This window comes from Cydia amplana, chromosome 4 (assembly GCF_948474715.1).
Source record: "Cydia amplana chromosome 4, ilCydAmpl1.1, whole genome shotgun sequence".
Lineage (NCBI taxonomy): Eukaryota > Metazoa > Arthropoda > Insecta > Lepidoptera > Tortricidae > Cydia > Cydia amplana.
In genome coordinates this window covers 2319638-2337962 of record NC_086072.1, presented here as the reverse complement: position 1 = coordinate 2337962, position 18325 = coordinate 2319638, and the positions used below count along the sequence as shown (strand labels likewise).

The 18325-nt window shown below is 40.6% G+C and overlaps 1 protein-coding gene across 3 annotated transcripts in view; it reads left to right on the top strand.

Moving 5' to 3' along the window:
* The window catches only part of LOC134663071 (beta-arrestin-1), a 191026-nt gene that overhangs the window by 48793 nt on the left and 123908 nt on the right, over window positions 1-18325 (top strand). For 2 of the 3 annotated variants that reach the window (XM_063519390.1, XM_063519389.1), the window contains exons 2-4: window positions 15360-15426; window positions 15922-16020; window positions 17090-17150. In XM_063519390.1, coding sequence (XP_063375460.1) covers window positions 15949-16020; window positions 17090-17150 — 133 coding nt within the window. In that variant the 5' untranslated portion in view covers window positions 15360-15426; window positions 15922-15948. The remainder of the gene's footprint in view (window positions 1-15359; window positions 15427-15921; window positions 16021-17089; window positions 17151-18325) is intronic. The other variant, XM_063519391.1, reaches the window with a different exon arrangement.

Below are 18325 nucleotides of genomic sequence, written 5' to 3'. Positions count from 1 at the left end.
TCAAGTGATATTTTACTAAAATATTCAGTTTCATTTGAGAGTTACAAAGTTATCAATCCTGTTCAGAACCTTTTTGCTAATGGAAAAGCCGTGTGAGAACTAAACGGCAACTATTTGCGGGATCTGTCATAATTCCGACCGTGGAAGGGTTGTTCCCGTGTTTGGAACTTCAAGTCGTATTTAAGGTAATTCCTATCGCTTGTTTTGAAAGCGAGTCGACCAGTGTTTTTGTTGGGATTATGTTTAACTGGTTCGGTTTGTGTTATTTTACCTTATAACTGAAATAGATGTAATTTGTAAAGAAAAAGTCACTAAGCCCTCAAGTCAGAAACCTTAGTCCGCCACTCGTATTTTTTTTATACCACATCGGTGGCAAATATTAATAATAATAATACATTTTTTTAAATACCTAGAGGTTCTAGTTTAAACTGTGTAATTACAATGTCTAAAAGTTCAGTATAAGAACTACAACTTTGTTCTTAACTAGCCAACACAGTTAACTTGTTTAACCTGCGGCTTCGACTACTTAGCATACGCTCGGTAAGTTACATGAATTACACAGTCAGATTTCAGGACCATTTTCATTTCACAAAACTTTAATATTGAGGGAGTTTGTAAAGTAAACACGGATCTGAGCGGATGATTTATCTATCGCGTCATTATTCCTCGCTAAAGAAAGTTTACGCCAAGGTAAACAATGATTCCGCTTTTCCATAAAAATAGCAGCGTTTTTTTCGTATTGTTAAATTTGTTTGATTCATTGGGGTCCTTGATGAATTAGCCCGTTTTATAAAGAACAGGATAAATGAAGATAAATACAGTGTGATTATTACCCTGGAGCTGTAAATGGAAGGATAGGTTCTATTTTTTTAAATGTTGATACCGTTCGGCCGATTTCGCGTTGATAGGTGTGGGGATACCCTAATCCCAATAATGATAATGCACTGTTCTGCGCTGTTTTTGATAAGATATTTAATGTTTTTGAATCGTATTGTTATAAATACCTGTTATTTAAGATAGGTATATATTATGTAATTCGTACTAAAACACGACGCAATAATAAATCCTGGGTTCGTCCAAAACAAGGATAAGGTAATTTAATTTCTTTTGGTGCAGACTCGAGGTTTCAAGCTCCAGGCTAATGTTTTAATTTAATTCGTTGCCTGTTATCAAAACGAAACAGAACTGTTTACGTAAGAGCTCGGAAATTTATGGCTGTCACACCAATTATGTCACAGTAGGTACTTTGAAATACTGCTAGCCTTCCTAAGAAGATGAGGTTCATGATCCTACCCCGGTTTGTCTTTCATGATCCTACAAAATTGGTTTGACGTTTAATATGTGCGAGGAGAAGTGAAACTTGTGATTCGATAAAATTATGACGTGAGACAGTACCGTTATGGAACTATTAAAAAGCTACGCGCTACGACCGTAGCCGATAATACGAGAAAAAGCGTATGGAGATAAAAGCGCCAGAGAACCCGCCTAACGGGTCGCTGGCAGCGAACGTAATCTGCATTGGTGCATTTTTGCCCCTGTTAGACCTGGGATGTTCATGATATAGATGGAAGGTGCGTTAGTAGTTAGACCCAAACTATTAGCAATACAACAGGGTTTTACAGGTACACCCAACTCTTATATATTATCCAAAAAAAAATATATTACAACGCCAAACTTTGCTTGTAGAATTATTATTTTGTTCGTATTTAATTCAAGTGACGAATTTAAATATGCAGGAGGGAGGTTTGGTTGACCTGTTTGCCTAATTTGCCTTTCAAAATTACACACAGATTTTATTATTAAATATTAATATTGCAGTCAGACCACGGATAGGTAATTCGGGCAAAATAAAAGCTACGGAATATTTTATGCTGATGAAAAATTCAGAAACTCAATTAATGTTTGGCAAATGGCAAAGTTGGTAGTAAATTAAAAGTTACCCTTTTTTTCGGCAAACCCTAATGAAGATTGTGACGGATTCAGCTAAAAGATATGTATATCGGTTGTCAATTCTAATCATGATATGCTAGTAACGTCAATGTGGTAGGCAGTGTTGGCCGTAATGTGTAATTCTAATTAACAATTAATCATTTCCATTAACCATTAAATCCGCAATTAGTCAATTGCATTACGCATCAATTTAAATTAAGTTAATTAGAATTGAATTTTGAGACGTTTAATTACATTGATTGTCAATCTAAATTAACGTTTAATGCAATTAAATCAATTTTTTCATAAACTAAAAATTAATGTTACTATTGCTTAGAAACTAGGAGCTAGGTATTAAAATTAAAAATAAGCATATGAATACAAGCTTCAGTGAATTATCAGGTCGTGATATTTTAAAATGAGACAACAAAATGACCCTGAAACCTGGCAGTAGGTACCTACTGGAACTCAGGTTTGGTGCAACATAGACACACGCCGTTTAGGCTATTCGACTCGTCACAATGAGCACTTGGGAGAGCAGTACCCAAGATGGAGCTGATGCTGAACCTTGGCTGTACCTAGTGGAACTCAGGTTTGGTGCAACATAGACACACGCCGTTTTGGTCATCCGACTCGTCTTGATGAGCACTTGGGAGAGCAGTACCCAAGATAGAGCTGATGCTGAACCCTGGCAGTACCTAATGGAACTCAGGTTTGGTGCAACATAGACAAACGCCGTTTTAGTCATCCGACTCGTCTTGATGAGCACTTGGGAGAGCAGTACCCAAGATAGAGCTGATGCTGAACCCTGGCAGTACCTAATGGAACTCAGGTTTGGTGCAACATAGACAAACGCCGTTTTGGTCATCCGACTCGTCTTGATGAGCACTTGGGAGAGCAGTACCCAAGATAGAGCTGATGCTGAACCCTGGCAGTACCTAATGGACCTCAGGTTTGGTGCAACATAGACAAACGCCGTTTTGGTCATCAGACTTGTCTTGATGAGCACTTGGGAGAGCAGTATCCAAGATAGAGCTGATGCTGAACCCTGGCAGTACCTAATGGAACTCAGGTTTGGTGCAACATAGACAAACGCCGGTTTGGTCATCCGACTCGTCTTGATGAGCACTTGGGAGAGCAGTACCCAAGATAGAGCTGATGCTGAACCCTGGCAGTACCTAGTGGAACTCAGGTTTGGTGCAACATAGACACACGCCGTTTTGGTCATCCGACTCGTCTTGATGAGCACTTGGGAGAGCAGTGCCCAAGATAGAGCTGATGCTAAACCCTGGCAGTACCTAATGGAACTCAGGTCTGGTGCAACATAGACAAACGCCGTTTTGGTCATCCGACTCGTCTTGATGAGCACTTGGGAGAGCAGTACCCAAGATAGAGCTGATGCTGAACCCTGGCAGTACCTAGTGGAACTCAGGTTTGGTGCAACATAGACAAACGCCGTTTTAGTCATCCGACTCGTCTTGATGAGCACTTGGGAGAGCAGTATCCAAGATAGAGCTGATGCTGAACCCTGGCAGTACCTAATGGAACTCAGGTTTGGTGCAACATAGACAAACGCCGGTTTGGTCATCCGACTCGTCTTGATGAGCACTTGGGAGAGCAGTACCCAAGATAGAGCTGATGCTGAACCCTGGCAGTACCTAATGGAACTCAGGTTTGGTGCAACATACACAAACGCCGTTTTGGTCATCCGACTCGTCTTGATGAGCACTTGGGAGAGCAGTACCCAAGATAGAGCTGATGCTGAACCCTGGCAGTACCTAGTGGAACTCAGGTTTGGTGCAACATAGACACACGCCGTTTTGGTCATCCGACTCGTCTTGATGAGCACTTGGGAGAGCAGTGCCCAAGATAGAGCTGATGCTAAACCCTGGCAGTACCTAATGGAACTCAGGTCTGGTGCAACATAGACAAACGCCGTTTTGGTCATCCGACTCGTCTTGATGAGCACTTGGGAGAGCAGTACCCAAGATAGAGCTGATGCCGAACCCTGGCAGTACCTAGTGGAACTCAGGTTTGGTGCAACATAGACAAACGCCGTTTTAGTCATCCGACTCGTCTTGATGAGCACTTGGGAGAGCAGTACCCAAGATAGAGCTGATGCTGAACCCTGGCAGTACCTAATGGAACTCAGGTTTGGTGCAACATAGACAAACGCCGGTTTGGTCATCCGACTCGTCTTGATGAGCACTTGGGAGAGCAGTACCCAAGATAGAGCTGATGCTGAACCCTGGCAGTACCTAATGGAACTCAGGTTTGGTGCAACATAGACAAACGCCGTTTTGGTCATCCGACTCGTCTTGATGAGCACTTGGGAGAGCAGTACCCAAGATAAGGCTGATGCTGAACCCTGGCAGTACCTAGTGGAACTCACGTTTGGTGCAACATAGATACACGCCGTTTTGATCATCCGACTCGTCTTGATAAGCACTTGGGAGAGCAGTACCCAAGATTGAGCTGATGCTGAACCCTGGCAGTACCTGATGGAACTCAGATTTGGTGCAACATAGACACACGCCGTTTTGGTCATCCTACTCGTCTTGATGAGCACTTGGGAGAGCAGTACCCAACATAGAGCTGATGCTGAACCCTAGCAGTACCTAATGGAACTCAGGTTTGGTGCAACATAGACAAACGCCGTTTTGGTCATCCGTCACATCTTGACGAGCACTTGGGAGAGCAGTACCCAAGATAGAGCTGATGCTGAACCCTGGCAGTACCCGCAGGTTCAAGATGTGACGGATGACCTAAATAGCGTGGGCCTATGTTGCACCAAACCTGAGTTCCACTAGGTATAGCCAGGGTTCAGCATCAGCTCTATCTTGGGTACTGCTCTCCCAAGTGCTCATCAAGACGAGTCGGATGACCAAAACGGCGTTTGTCTATGTTGCACCAAACCTGAGGTCCATTAGGTACTGCCAGGGTTCAGCATCAGCTCTATCTTGGGTACTGCTCTCCCAGGTGCTCATCAAGACAAGTCGGATGACCAAAACGACGTGTGTCTATGTTACACCAAACCTGAGTTCCACTAGGTACAGCCAGGGTTCAGCATCAGCTCTATCTTCGGTACTGCTCTCCCAAGTGCTCATCAAGACGAGTCGGATGACTAAAACGGCATGTGTCTATGTTGCACCAAACCTGAGTTCCACTAGGTATAGCCAGGGTTCAGCATCAGCTCTATCTTGGGTACGGTCTCCCAAGTGCTCATCAAGACGAGTCGGATGACCAAAACGGCGTGTGTCTATGTTGCACCAAACCTGAGTTCCACTAGGTACAGCCAGGGTTCAGCATTAGCTCTATCTTGGGTACTGCTCTCCCAAGTGCTCATCAAGACGAGTCGGATGACCAAAACGGCGTTTGTCTATGTTGCACCAAACCTGAGTTCCACTAAGTACAGCCAGGGTTCAGCACTGATGCAAGATAGAGCTGACTCTATCTTCGGTACTGCTCTCCCAAGTGCTCATCAAGACGAGTCGGATGACTAAAACGGCATGTGTCTATGTTGCACCAAACCTGAGTTCCACTAGGTACAGCCAGGGTTCAGCATCAGCTCTATCTTCGGTACTGCTCTCCCAAGTGCTCATCAAGACGAGTCGGATGACTAAAACGGCATGTGTCTATGTTGCACCAAACCTGAGTTCCACTAGGTATAGCCAGGGTTCAGCATTAGCTCTATCTTGGGTACTGCTCTCCCAAGTGCTCATTAAGACGAGTCGGATGACCAAAACGGCGTTTGTCTATGTTGCACCAAACCTGAGTTCCACTAAGTACAGCCAGGGTTCAGCATCAGCTCTATCTTGGGTACTGCTCTCCCAAGTGCTCATCAAGACGAGTCGGATTACCAAAACGGCATGTGTCTATGTTGCACCAAACCTGAGTTCCACTAGGTACAGCCAGGGTTCAGCATCAGCTCTATCTTGGGTACTGCTCTCCCAAGTGCTCATCAAGTCGAGTCGGATGATCAAAACGGCGTTTGTCTATGTTGCACCAAACCTGAGTTCCACTAGGTACTGCCAGGGTCCAGCATCAGCTCTATCTTGGGTACTGCTCTCCCAAGTGCTCATCAAGACGAGTCGGATGACCAAAACGGCGTGTGTGTATGTTGCACCAAACCTGAATTCCTCTAGGTACACCCAGGGTTCAGCATCAGGTCTATCTTGGGTACTTGTCTCCCAAGTGCTCATCAAGACAAGTCGGATGACCAAAACGGCGGGTGTCTATGTTGCACCAAACCTGAGTTCCACTAGGTACAGCCAGGGTTCAGCATCAGCTCTATCTTGGGTACTGCTCTCCCAAGTGCTCATCAAGACGAGTCGGATGACCAAAACGGCGTGTGTCTATGTTGCACCAAACCTGAGTTCCACTAAGTACAGCCAGGGTTCAGCATCAGCTCTAACATGGGTACTGCTCTCCCAAGTGCTCATCAAGACGAGTCGGATGACCAAAACGGCGTTTGTCTATGTTGCACCAAACCTGAGTTCCATTAGGTACTGCCAGGGTTCAGCATCAGCTCTATCTTGGGTACTGCTCTCCCAAGTGCTCATCAAGACGAGTCGGATGACCAAAACGGCGTGTGTCTATGTTGCACCAAACCTGAGTTCCACTAGGTACTGCCAGGGTTCAGCATTAGCTCTATCTTAGGTACTGCTCTCCAAGTTCTCATCAAGACGAGTCGGATAACCAAAGCGGCGTTTGTCTATGTTGCACCAAACCTGAGTTCCATTAGGTACTGCCAGGGTTCAGCATCAGCTCTATCTTGGGTACTGCTCTCCCAAGTGCTCACCAAGTCGAGTCGGATGATCAAAACGGCGTTTGTCTATGTTGCACCAAACCTGAGTTCCACTAGGTACTGCCAGGGTCCAGCATCAGCTCTATCTTGGGTACTGCTCTCCCAAGTGCTCATCAAGACGAGTCGGATGACCAACACGGCGTGTGTGTATGTTACACCAAACCTGAATTCCTCTAGGTACACCCAGGGTTCAGCATCAGGTCTATCTTGGGTACTTGTCTCCCAAGTGCTCATCAAGACAAGTCGGATGACCAAAACGGCGGGTGTCTATGTTGCACCAAACCTGAGTTCCACTAGGTACAGCCAGGGTTCAGCATCAGCTCTATCTTGGGTACTGCTCTCCCAAGTGCTCATCAAGACGAGTCGGATGACCAAAACGGCGTGTGTCTATGTTGCACCAAACCTGAGTTCCACTAAGTACAGCCAGGGTTCAGCATCAGCTCTAACATGGGTACTGCTCTCCCAAGTGCTCATCAAGACGAGTCGGATGACCAAAACGGCGTTTGTCTATGTTGCACCAAACCTGAGTTCCATTAGGTACTGCCAGGGTTCAGCATCAGCTCTATCTTGGGTACTGCTCTCCCAAGTGCTCATCAAGACGAGTCGGATGACCAAAACGGCGTGTGTCTATGTTGCACCAAACCTGAGTTCCACTAGGTACTGCCAGGGTTCAGCATTAGCTCTATCTTAGGTACTGCTCTCCAAGTTCTCATCAAGACGAGTCGGATGACCAAAACGGCGTTTGTCTATGTTGCACCAAACCTGAGTTCCATTAGGTACTGCCAGGGTTCAGCATCAGCTCTATCTTGGGTACTGCTCTCCCAAGTGCTCACCAAGTCGAGTCGGATGATCAAAACGGCGTTTGTCTATGTTGCACCAAACCTGAGTTCCACTAGGTACTGCCAGGGTCCAGCATCAGCTCTATCTTGGGTACTGCTCTCCCAAGTGCTCATCAAGACGAATCGGATGACCAAAACGGCGTGTGTGTATGTTGCACCAAACCTGAATTCCTCTAGGTACACCCATGGTTCAGCATCAGGTCTATCTTGGGTACTTGTCTCCCAAGTGCTCATCAAGACAAGTCGGATGACCAAAACGGCGGGTGTCTATGTTGCACCAAACCTGAGTTCCACTAGGTACAGCCAGGGTTCAGCATCAGCTCTATCTTGGGTACTGCTCTCCCAAGTGCTCATCAAGACGAGTCGGATGACCAAAACGGCGTGTGTCTATGTTGCACCAAACCTGAGTTCCACTAAGTACAGCCAGGGTTCAGCATCAGCTCTAACATGGGTACTGCTCTCCCAAGTGCTCATCAAGACGAGTCGGATGACCAAAACGGCGTTTGTCTATGTTGCACCAAACCTGAGTTCCATTAGGTACTGCCAGGGTTCAGCATCAGCTCTATCTTGGGTACTGCTCTCCCAAGTGCTCATCAAGACGAGTCGGATGACCAAAACGGCGTGTGTCTATGTTGCACCAAACCTGAGTTCCACTAGGTACTGCCAGGGTTCAGCATTAGCTCAATCTTAGGTACTGCTCTCCAAGTTCTCATCAAGACGAGTCGGATGACCAAAACGGCGTTTGTCTATGTTGCACCAAACCTGAGTTCCATTAGGTACTGCCAGGGTTCAGCATCAGCTCTATCTTGGGTACTGCTCTCCCAAGTGCTCACCAAGACGAGTCGGATGACCAAAACGGCGTTTGTCTATGTTGCACCAAACCTGAGTTCCACTAGGTACAGCCAAGGTTCAGCATCAGCTCCATCTTGGGTACTGCTCTCCCAAGTGCTCATTGTGACGAGTCGAATAGCCTAAACGGCGTGTGTCTATGTTGCACCAAACCTGAGTTCCACTAGGTACAGCCAGGGTTCAGCATCAGCTCCATCTTGGGTACTGCTCTCCCAAGTGCTCATTGTGACGAGTCGAATAGCCTAAACGGCGTGTGTCTATGTTGCACCAAACCTGAGTTCCACTAGGTACAGCCAGGGTTCAGCATCAGCTCCATCTTGGGTACTGCTCTCCCAAGTGCTCATTGTGACGAGTCGAATTGCCTAAACGGCGTGTGTGTATGTTGCACCAAACCTGAATTCCACTAGGTACACCCAGGGTTCAGCATCAGCTCTATCTTGGGTACTGGTCTCCCAAGTGCTCATCAAGACGAGTCGGATGACCAAACGGCGTGTTTCTATGTTGCACCAAACCTGAGGTCCACTAGCTAGATAAAAATTACGGGCGCCTTTATAAAATTACGATATATTTTTGTTAATTGATAATTATCAATAATATTTTTAATTGTCATTAAAAATTGATTTAATTTTTAATGGTTTGTGAAGCATTAACCATTAATTCTTTTTAATTTTTAATGGTTCGAAATAAATTAATATTAATGCAAATTGATGTTAATGCGAATTGACAATTAATTTTCCTTCAATGGTTAATGGTTAATTCGAATTAACCTTTTCAATGGTTAATTTTTAATGGTAATTGGGATTAACGTTCGGCCAACACTGGTGGTAGGTAGCTTTTGAGTCTTTAGACTATGACAACAGTTCCTTTTGAACAGCTAGTTTTTTAGTTTCGATTTTCTGATACTTGACCCATCTATTCGCCCATGTATTTACAAATCTAATTTTTCAGTTCTTTTCGTCAGGGATCGGAACCGGTTTTTTGCAAAAACATAGAAATAACCATATTTTTCGAATTATTTTATACTCGAAATGTAGCACTCAGTTGTGTTTGTAGGTTACGACTTCGTATTATTAGATTGCCCAATTAGAAATGAAGTAATTAGCAAAGAACGAAAAAATACCGTTTCCGTTCCCATACAAAAAATACCGGTATCCGATCCCTGCTTTTCGTACAACAAAATAGTCAAAAACTAATCCACTTATGAAACTGTTCTTCAAAACAGAATCTTGACCGTTAAAGTCCGTCAACCAAATCTTGTCAGTAGTAAAAGGCGGCAAATTTGAAAAATCGCGGGTTAGCAACACTGTGTTCGAATAATTCCAAAATGCGTGTCATCTGTGTTTTATCTGTGGAATGTGGATCGTGAACGACAGCCGTCACCTTATTTGTTTTCATTTGGTTTTCATTCTGAATCGTTTCTGTTTCAAGAGATATTTCTGCTGTCACCATTAAATACCAATACATTAAATAAGAATAAGCAAAGCTAAGGGGCCTACAATGTACAATCATGCTCGTTGACGGTAAACATTACTAAAAATTGAGGTTATGACAAGTACATACTGGAAGAACTCTTTCGAACTTTTAAGATTATGTTCAGTTTTTTTGTTTTAGGGTTAAAAGGCATAAATAAAATTAAAACGTATGCCTAAATCTATCCAACAAGACCATAAATTGTGCCCTGGAAACCGTCCATAGGCCCACATGTCTAATATTTTCAGCAATCACTTGTAACTATTTACAAAGATGCAATAATACTACAGAGTATTATGCTTGGTTGAAGTGACCCGGTAACATTGGTAACTTCATTATATTTTTTCAATTAATGACCTGAATTATAGTGTAAGCTAAAGTGACCCTTATCTTATTTACCTTTAAATTAAATAAACACCCAAATATCAGTTGTTTTATTTTTAATATGTAATCCTATTGTACAATATATACCAATCAAAAAAATTACACAGGTATGTCATATTCATCCAGAAGAGTACACTAATTTACATTAACAAGTGGCATATTATATTGTAAATAACAAATATATGCACTATCTAATTATCTGCATTTTGATATGATTTTATTTTAGTAAACATAGAAGACATAGATAGGGAACAAAGAGAATATAAGCACTACGATAGGCAGTTGTTTTTGATATCTTCAAATTTGTTCATCATTTTGATTAACATTGTTTTAACATCGCTTTTAAATTGTCCGTCCATGTTTCAAATTTTTTCAATAAACCGCGAGTGACAATTTGAATTAACGTACGCAGGGCGCGCTCAGCGGAAAAAAAAATCTTTTGGTTCGATGTACATTGCTGCTATTCTTAGCGCAATACTGCTCTTTGAGTGTTGCCCTACTTTAGTTTGCTTTACATTGCTACTGACAAGATTTGGTTGACGGACTATAACTACCTTATTTCACGGGGAAGTAGAAACGATTTAATATATTTGTTAATCTTTATCTTATTGCGTAGTTAGTTGTTCTGCCAACCGTACCGAGAATCGAAGCGATCTAGGTTAATATCGTTTACCAGTTCTAGAATTACCTTAGGTCACCTAGATGCCATTACCCAGCTCTTTGTGATACCGGCGGATAATGCGAAGGCGTAACCCGATATTATTCGATTAGCTATTTTGTTTCATTATTTTAATATTAAAACGCTGACTAAGCGTTTCCTCGGATATTAATATACGAAATCCTTTTATTAGCGCGTATAAGCATTGTATTTTCATTCAATAAAATGATTGGATGTTAATCGAGGGTATCTTTTGTGCCACCAATAATATTTCTACGATATCAAATAAGTGTAGTACTTACTCTAAACTAACTAAACACGCACTTAAACATTGTCAATCTGTAACGTACATTATTACCCGATAGCAGAGTTGGGCAAAAATTAACTTGAATAAGAATAAAAACAGAAATTTTATTCTTATTCAAATCGATTTGAATTAGAATAATTCTTGCACTAGTTATTTTAGAATAAAATTAAGGTGAATAAATCATGTGACTTTTATTTTAAATGCGGAATAAAATACAGAATAATTATTCTAGAAGTGGGACTATTCTAAATAAGGTTGTATTCAATTAAAATGTTATTTAGATTTAAGTTAATTTTTGTAGTACAATCGGTTATATTTTGTAAGTTGATTTTCACCCTTCTATTTAAAAGTTGGATTGATTTGATATTTGTTACTTTATAGTTTAGGTACAGTACCCATTAAAGAATTCCGTTATACACTGTCTATCTAGTTCTATCATCCGATCAGGGTTCTTAGCCAACATGCTAAACGTTAACGCTCCGTAGAGTTGCGTACAGTCTCTCTCTATCACTCTTACATATTAGTGCGATAGAGAGACAGAGATAGCGTTTCGTTGTCGTAGCGCAAACGATTGGCATGTTGGCTAAGCACCCAAAGTGCCTGGCCAAGATGACAATTTTTGTTTTTAATTTAATAACCAAATCATTAGGTACAATGTAGCTGTTCTGGGAGCCTAGCCAATATGCCAATCGTTTGCGCTACTACATCGAAACGGTATATGTCTCTCTATCGCACTAATATGTACGAGTGATAGAGACAGAAAGCGCTTCGTTCTCGGAGCGCAAGCGATTGGCATCTTGGCTAGGCCCCTAGACCAGCTAAATTGAACCTAATGATTTGGTTATTAAATTAGAAATAATACTGGTACTGAAACTATGCGACAGTCAATTTGTAAGATTTTATTCCATAAAATAGGTACCTATAAAATAGACAAGAGATTAACTACTATTTATTATTATTACATCTACCTAACTATACGTAATTAAATTAGTACCTATACGGTACCCAGACTTCATTTTTATTCGTGGAATATTATTTCGAATAAAAATCATGATTATATTTATTTGATTAAGAATAAGTTATTCTCATTAAATTTTTTCTCATTCGAATTATTCCCGATCAAAATAATTTGAATATTTTTGACGGGAATGAAATCGAAAATGATTTTATTCCTACGAATTCTTATTCAAATAATGATTTTATTCTTGAATGCCCAACACTGCCCGATAGTATATCGCCCTGCTCAAAACTATGATCTAAATTGGTCAAGCCATCTTGGAACACATTTGCTTGCATCTTTTTAGACTAATCGCATATATATCATCAAGCATGTTACGTACGAGTAAAACAAAGTGCTTGACCGAAGCCAGTTAGGAGAAGTAAAAAAAAAGCTTCGATCAAAACCAGGTTACGAAGCCCCGGTTACGTAGGCGGCCGATGGGATATCATCGTGGTGGAAAAATCGTTAAAATTCTATCATAATCATATAATTCGTATGAAAAACCTTTGACTGTCAAATTAAAACCATACTACGTTTGTGCGGAAGCATAATTCTAGGCTTTTAGGTACAGCCCAAAATAGACATTCATTTTTTCGCCACCACGCTACGCGTACAAAGTGAACCGTTTCTCGAAACCGCTCTCACTGACTGTTCGCATTTCCATTATGGCGACATTCACTCGTATCTGCATAAAATGATTACCCGGGCACGCGGATAATATGCTATGCAGCCTTGGATGTTATTCTAGCACAGACCACTTACCTGCGAGTAAGATTACTAAATCTATTTCTCAAATGTCACAATGACATACGGATAAACGATTATCAACAATAGATTTGACAGACGTTTATGAATAACGCCATCCATCTTTAAATAATCTGCCGTTTACTGTTTCCTAGAAACAAATGCCTGTCAAACTTATGCTTCCGCTAAATGATTTTGTACATCCTTATTATAATAGATCTGCTATATCTTTCTACAATGTCATCAATCATCATGTCTGCTCCTGTTACAAAATTAAAGATTATGATATTTATGTATTCTTTTCCGTTCCATTATCGCAAATCAATTGCTTTACCACTGTTGTAACTCGCGGTCAGTAGGTACGCATTGTGGCTCCCATACTAATTTAGTATATACCTAAGCGTAATTGCCAGTTGTACCTACGTTTACGACCCGTGCTCATGTAAATTTAATCTGATCCTGCGCTCCTAAGCAGTAGCTCAAGATGCAACCAACGCTAAGATGAGAGAGACTTGCAAATATCAACAAAAAATAAGGTCTGGTAAACTTGGCTTGTTGTAGGTATTATGTACAAACGACTTCGGCGTTGCATTTACAATTAAAATGGCGCCTGTTTATGGTCACCTCGCCGTCTCCGTATCCATATGCGCTTTATAATGCGTAGTCTGTAGGTGGTAGTTTCTGCATTTTATTGATCGCTCTATTCGCTATATCCAGTCTAAAATTTCTCTTTCATTACGCACCTTTGTTACTGAACTCACAGTCAAGTTACACTGGTTTATGCACGGACTTGATGCGCGTAGATGAGAGTTGCCTTAATGCAATTTGTAACGCTCGGCGTAGCGCGGCATCAGTTTGGGATGGATTATACCGGCATAGGATAGCTGTTAGGATCCGGTATGTTAGGTATATATTCGCGTACTCGGAAGTGTCGCACCAACCAACATGTTACTGTAAAGTATTTTCGATTCGATACAAGCATTTTACTTTGCTAAGCCAACCACTATTCTTTGGGAATATATCAACTCGACGAAATTGTGTTATTTGTACTATGCGTAGGTTACAGATATAGGGCCCAATTCGAACAATGATAATAAGATGTCACGCCGATACGATACCGATCTAATTTATTTACGTTGAAAGAATCCGAACTAGTCGGGGCTGAAGATAATATTAAAATGTGACAACTGTTCAGAATTCAGAATGGTTTTGAACGTGATATTTTGTTAGAATACGGTTTAAGCTATCCGTGCTGGGTAACCTGATGCTCGTCATTATAAATGCCAGCGTCGTACCATCATTGTACAAGTGCCTTGTAGGAATTCTAACTTTTTTGTACGAGCAAATTTCCAATGCGTTAACCACGTAATTGGACATAACTACCTGACGTAAGCCCTGTATGGCTATGGTTTACTGTTAGTGACCGTACAAAACAAGCGTAATTGGGCGGCGATGTCCCTAATTATGTCTACGTAAATACCTGTAAATATACACACAGCCATCGAAGCTTATAAATGTAAACCACATGTTTATGTAACGTTACCGCGACCGCAGGATCTCCTCGTAACAATATAAAGCATTAATGCTTAGATTAGAATAACATGTTTTATTCAGTAACAGGCAAAATTTTCGCAAAAGTTGTATTGATGTAGGTTCAGCGTAGGTATTACCCGGCTTTATCCCGCCTAATTCGTGCCCTGATAATAAAAAGGTTCAATTTCAAAGAAACTATTATCCGAGAATGTAATTTGATTCTTACGTGCATTTCTGTAAAGCCGATATTCCTTCTACACGAGTTCTCCAAAGCTTTAAGATTAGGTATCTGAAATCTGCGAAATTGTGAAAATACCGTAACAAGAAACATAATCTTTCTTGTTTTTTCCGATACTTCGTCGATCTAAATTGCGGGTTTTATTGTCTTTGAAAGGATTTTTTTTAACAGAGTTAATAGATTTCGTAGACATGTTCGTGTTTTGGCATAATATACTGTTTCATTTGAAACATTACACCTCTTCACATGGCATTGAAAACCATAGCTTTTAGCGTAAAGAGGATTCTTGTCGGTATTTTGTTTATTTAATTGAGTTATGTTGCGACACGATTGATGCTCAAAATTGAGGTTCCTTTTTCGGAACACATTTGGTATATTACTTTAAGAGGAGGCAAACAAATGTGTTCCAAGATGGCTTGACAACTTTAGATGATTGTAAAGGGCGATATACGGGTACTCTTATAGTTTTAACGATAGCTCAATGTTGACTTATTCACACACATTTTAAATCAGATTTTTCTCACGATGCACTGCCAAGTGCCAATATTTGAAACTATGGTTTATTATCAGCTTTTATATAATATTAGTGTTATTGTTGCAGGGCGGCAAGGCTGCGCAGCGTTAGTTTGTAGCGGTGGCGCGAAACCTGGAGCCACGCGAGGGTCCACGTAAGTATCTCCTTCAACAATTACTTTACCTCCCCACAATTACCTGTATAGGTCGATTTACAAAAGCTGGCACTAAATGTATATTCCTTTATTTCAAAATCCATGCGGGTCGTGTATATTTGACCGTAATTTTAGGCCTATGCAACTAATTTCAAGATGTATGCTGTTCCTGTGCGTTACAATTGGTAATCTATATATTTCACATAAGATGTTGGAAGGCCGTTTCATCAAACTTTGATACGCTTACAAACAACAAAAAAAAGTCAATTACATGTAGAAAAACTGTAAACTTCCGTTATGCTTGAAAGGGGAATTGAAGCCATCCACGAAAATTTTAACCGCTTTTTTGTGGGTATACGAGTTTTTTTCTATAATAAAGGAAGTAGAAAATGCGATTCAAAAATCAGTAAGAACGCTAAATACGTCAGACTAAAATGATAACATTTTTGCCGGACAGCCCTGTAGAATGTTGCTAAAGTTTAGCAATTTTGACAGCAGTGTTGCGGAGGGCGCGGTGGCAGGATGGAGGACGCCGGCAGCAACAAGCAGCGGCAGGCCACGAGGGTCTTCAAGAAGAGCTCCCCGAATGGCAAGGTAACTCTTACTGTCCTGCTGCATTGCTTCATGCTGATAGTTCTGTCCTCGTGCCGCCCAATGTACACTTGGTTTCAATAGAATTTAAATCTTTCTTAAAACATTTAAAGTAGCATTTATTTTTTCTCGTTAACTTTTCGAACAATTGAACTTCGTCCCAAATGACTAGATTCGATCTTCCTTACCAAAAATTGTGTATGTTGCGACAATACGTAGGTAATGGAATTTCAAAAATGTTTACATAATGAGAATGAGATAAAGCATCAGTGACCACACAGTAAATTGCACTACCAAGGTATAGACACAGCGTTAAAAAGAGAGACGGCCTGGTTGTAATTTTAATAAACGTCAAAAATTTGATCTCAATACGATATGGATCATATCTGTCAGTATCCAGACGTATTGAAATCTAATTTTTGACGTTTAATTTAAAATTAGAATCAGGCCGAGAGAACTTTGTTACATTTGCTTTGAAGTCAAGGATGTCTAAAATTTTCAGGCCGAATGTACGTTTGTAGTGATGGGTAGGACATCAATTTAAAATGAGTTTGTATGAGTACCTCATTTTCTAAAATGAGGTGTTACAATGTCTTACTTCAAATGAGGTGAGGTACTAGCATATTTTCAGCGTCGACTATTCCATTAATTCCAACGGCGACAAAAATATTTAATGTATATACATATTTATGTATTCATCACTTCCTTTATAAATAAATAAAAGTAACATTTAATTGGAGTGCAATTCTGGAGGTTAAGAATAGAACTTTTAGGAGAAAGATAATTTTAGAATCAAGTAAAATGAATAGTGAAGTAAGACATTTTTGCGGTACGAAGTACTGCGACAAATTAACAAAATGAGTGGTACAAATGAGGTGCCTCACGAGTGAGCGACTCAACACTATACGTTTGAATTCTTCTAAAATAAACTCTTTTATGAATTTCTGTTGAAAATAAACCGCTCCTGTACATAAACCACCCTCTCCGCTGATCGTGTTCCGTATATGCTAAACCAGAAGTCCAGAACAGCATGATACTTGTAGATAAATCAACGTTTTTGTTTCCTTTTCAGATAACAGTATACTTAGGAAAGAGAGACTTCGTAGACCACATCTCACATGTAGACCCGATTGGTATGTCCCGCTTTACTATTTACCTTGATTTTCACACGTTTATTATATCCATAATTTAGGGATAAATATATATTTGATTAAAATAGAGCATGCACTATTAATATACTAGAATATAAATCGCTGAAACCTTACGAAACGATATTTTGCAGGGGTTTTATAGATAATTTGCAACGCCAGTACATTAAAATCTTATAGTCTATTAAGATTCAAGACCGTCCGGACGAAAGAGTGTGATAAGAACGAGTAAGAGCATAGCATTTCTTAAAACAATAGGCAAATTGACTAAATAAAATGTCCTTAATTAAGAGCCAACAAGAGCTAAGATTTAAATATTTTAGGTAAATATACCCGTCTCGCTAACGGAAGCGGCTCCTAAAACTAGTGCGATAAGGACAAGGCGAAAAACCCTGCGTAAAAATCTCAAAAATCGAGGTTTCGTACTCGACTGTTTCCTCCTCCAAAACTTAACCAATCGTAACCAAATTTCGAAATCTAAATGATTATGACATTATCTGTGTCGGACCGTTTTGCTTTTTTGACTAATTGATATCAGTTTTGAATAGCACGCCTCTCATTGCGGCATAGTCAATTAGGCCATTTTGGCCATTTTTGAAGGGCTCTAGCGCCTTAAAAAACAAAAATATCAAAAAAAGCAAAACGGTCCGACACAGATATTGACAATATTAATCTGTGTTGAAAAAATCATTGCTCTAGCTTCAAAACCCACGGAGGAAACAGTCGAGTACGTTTGTATGGAGAAATGACCACTCCTGTTGGCTCTTAAAACAAATATCATACTTAAACGCTAGATAAAATATTTATATTACGAGCACATCAAATGAACCTGTAAATGTAATTGAAACCTCGTGCTAGTTACAATGGCTTTAGGCTTTAGTAAATTGCCCCAATTTTAACGCCCGAAACTTATGATTAGAGTGGTTGATACGGGCCGCTCCAAATTGTGGAATAGGAACGTTTTAGTATAAATGAAGCCAGTTTGTGTTCACTATACATATAGAAATTCCATTTGACGAAATCTGGGTTACGCTACTTACGCTAAACGTTTGTAAGCGGGATACTCGCTTTCATAAATTAAACTGATTTAACATTGAAACAATGTTCACCAAACCCGTTCCGAAACTGTAGAATCTGCTAATTTCCTAGCCTGGTTAATT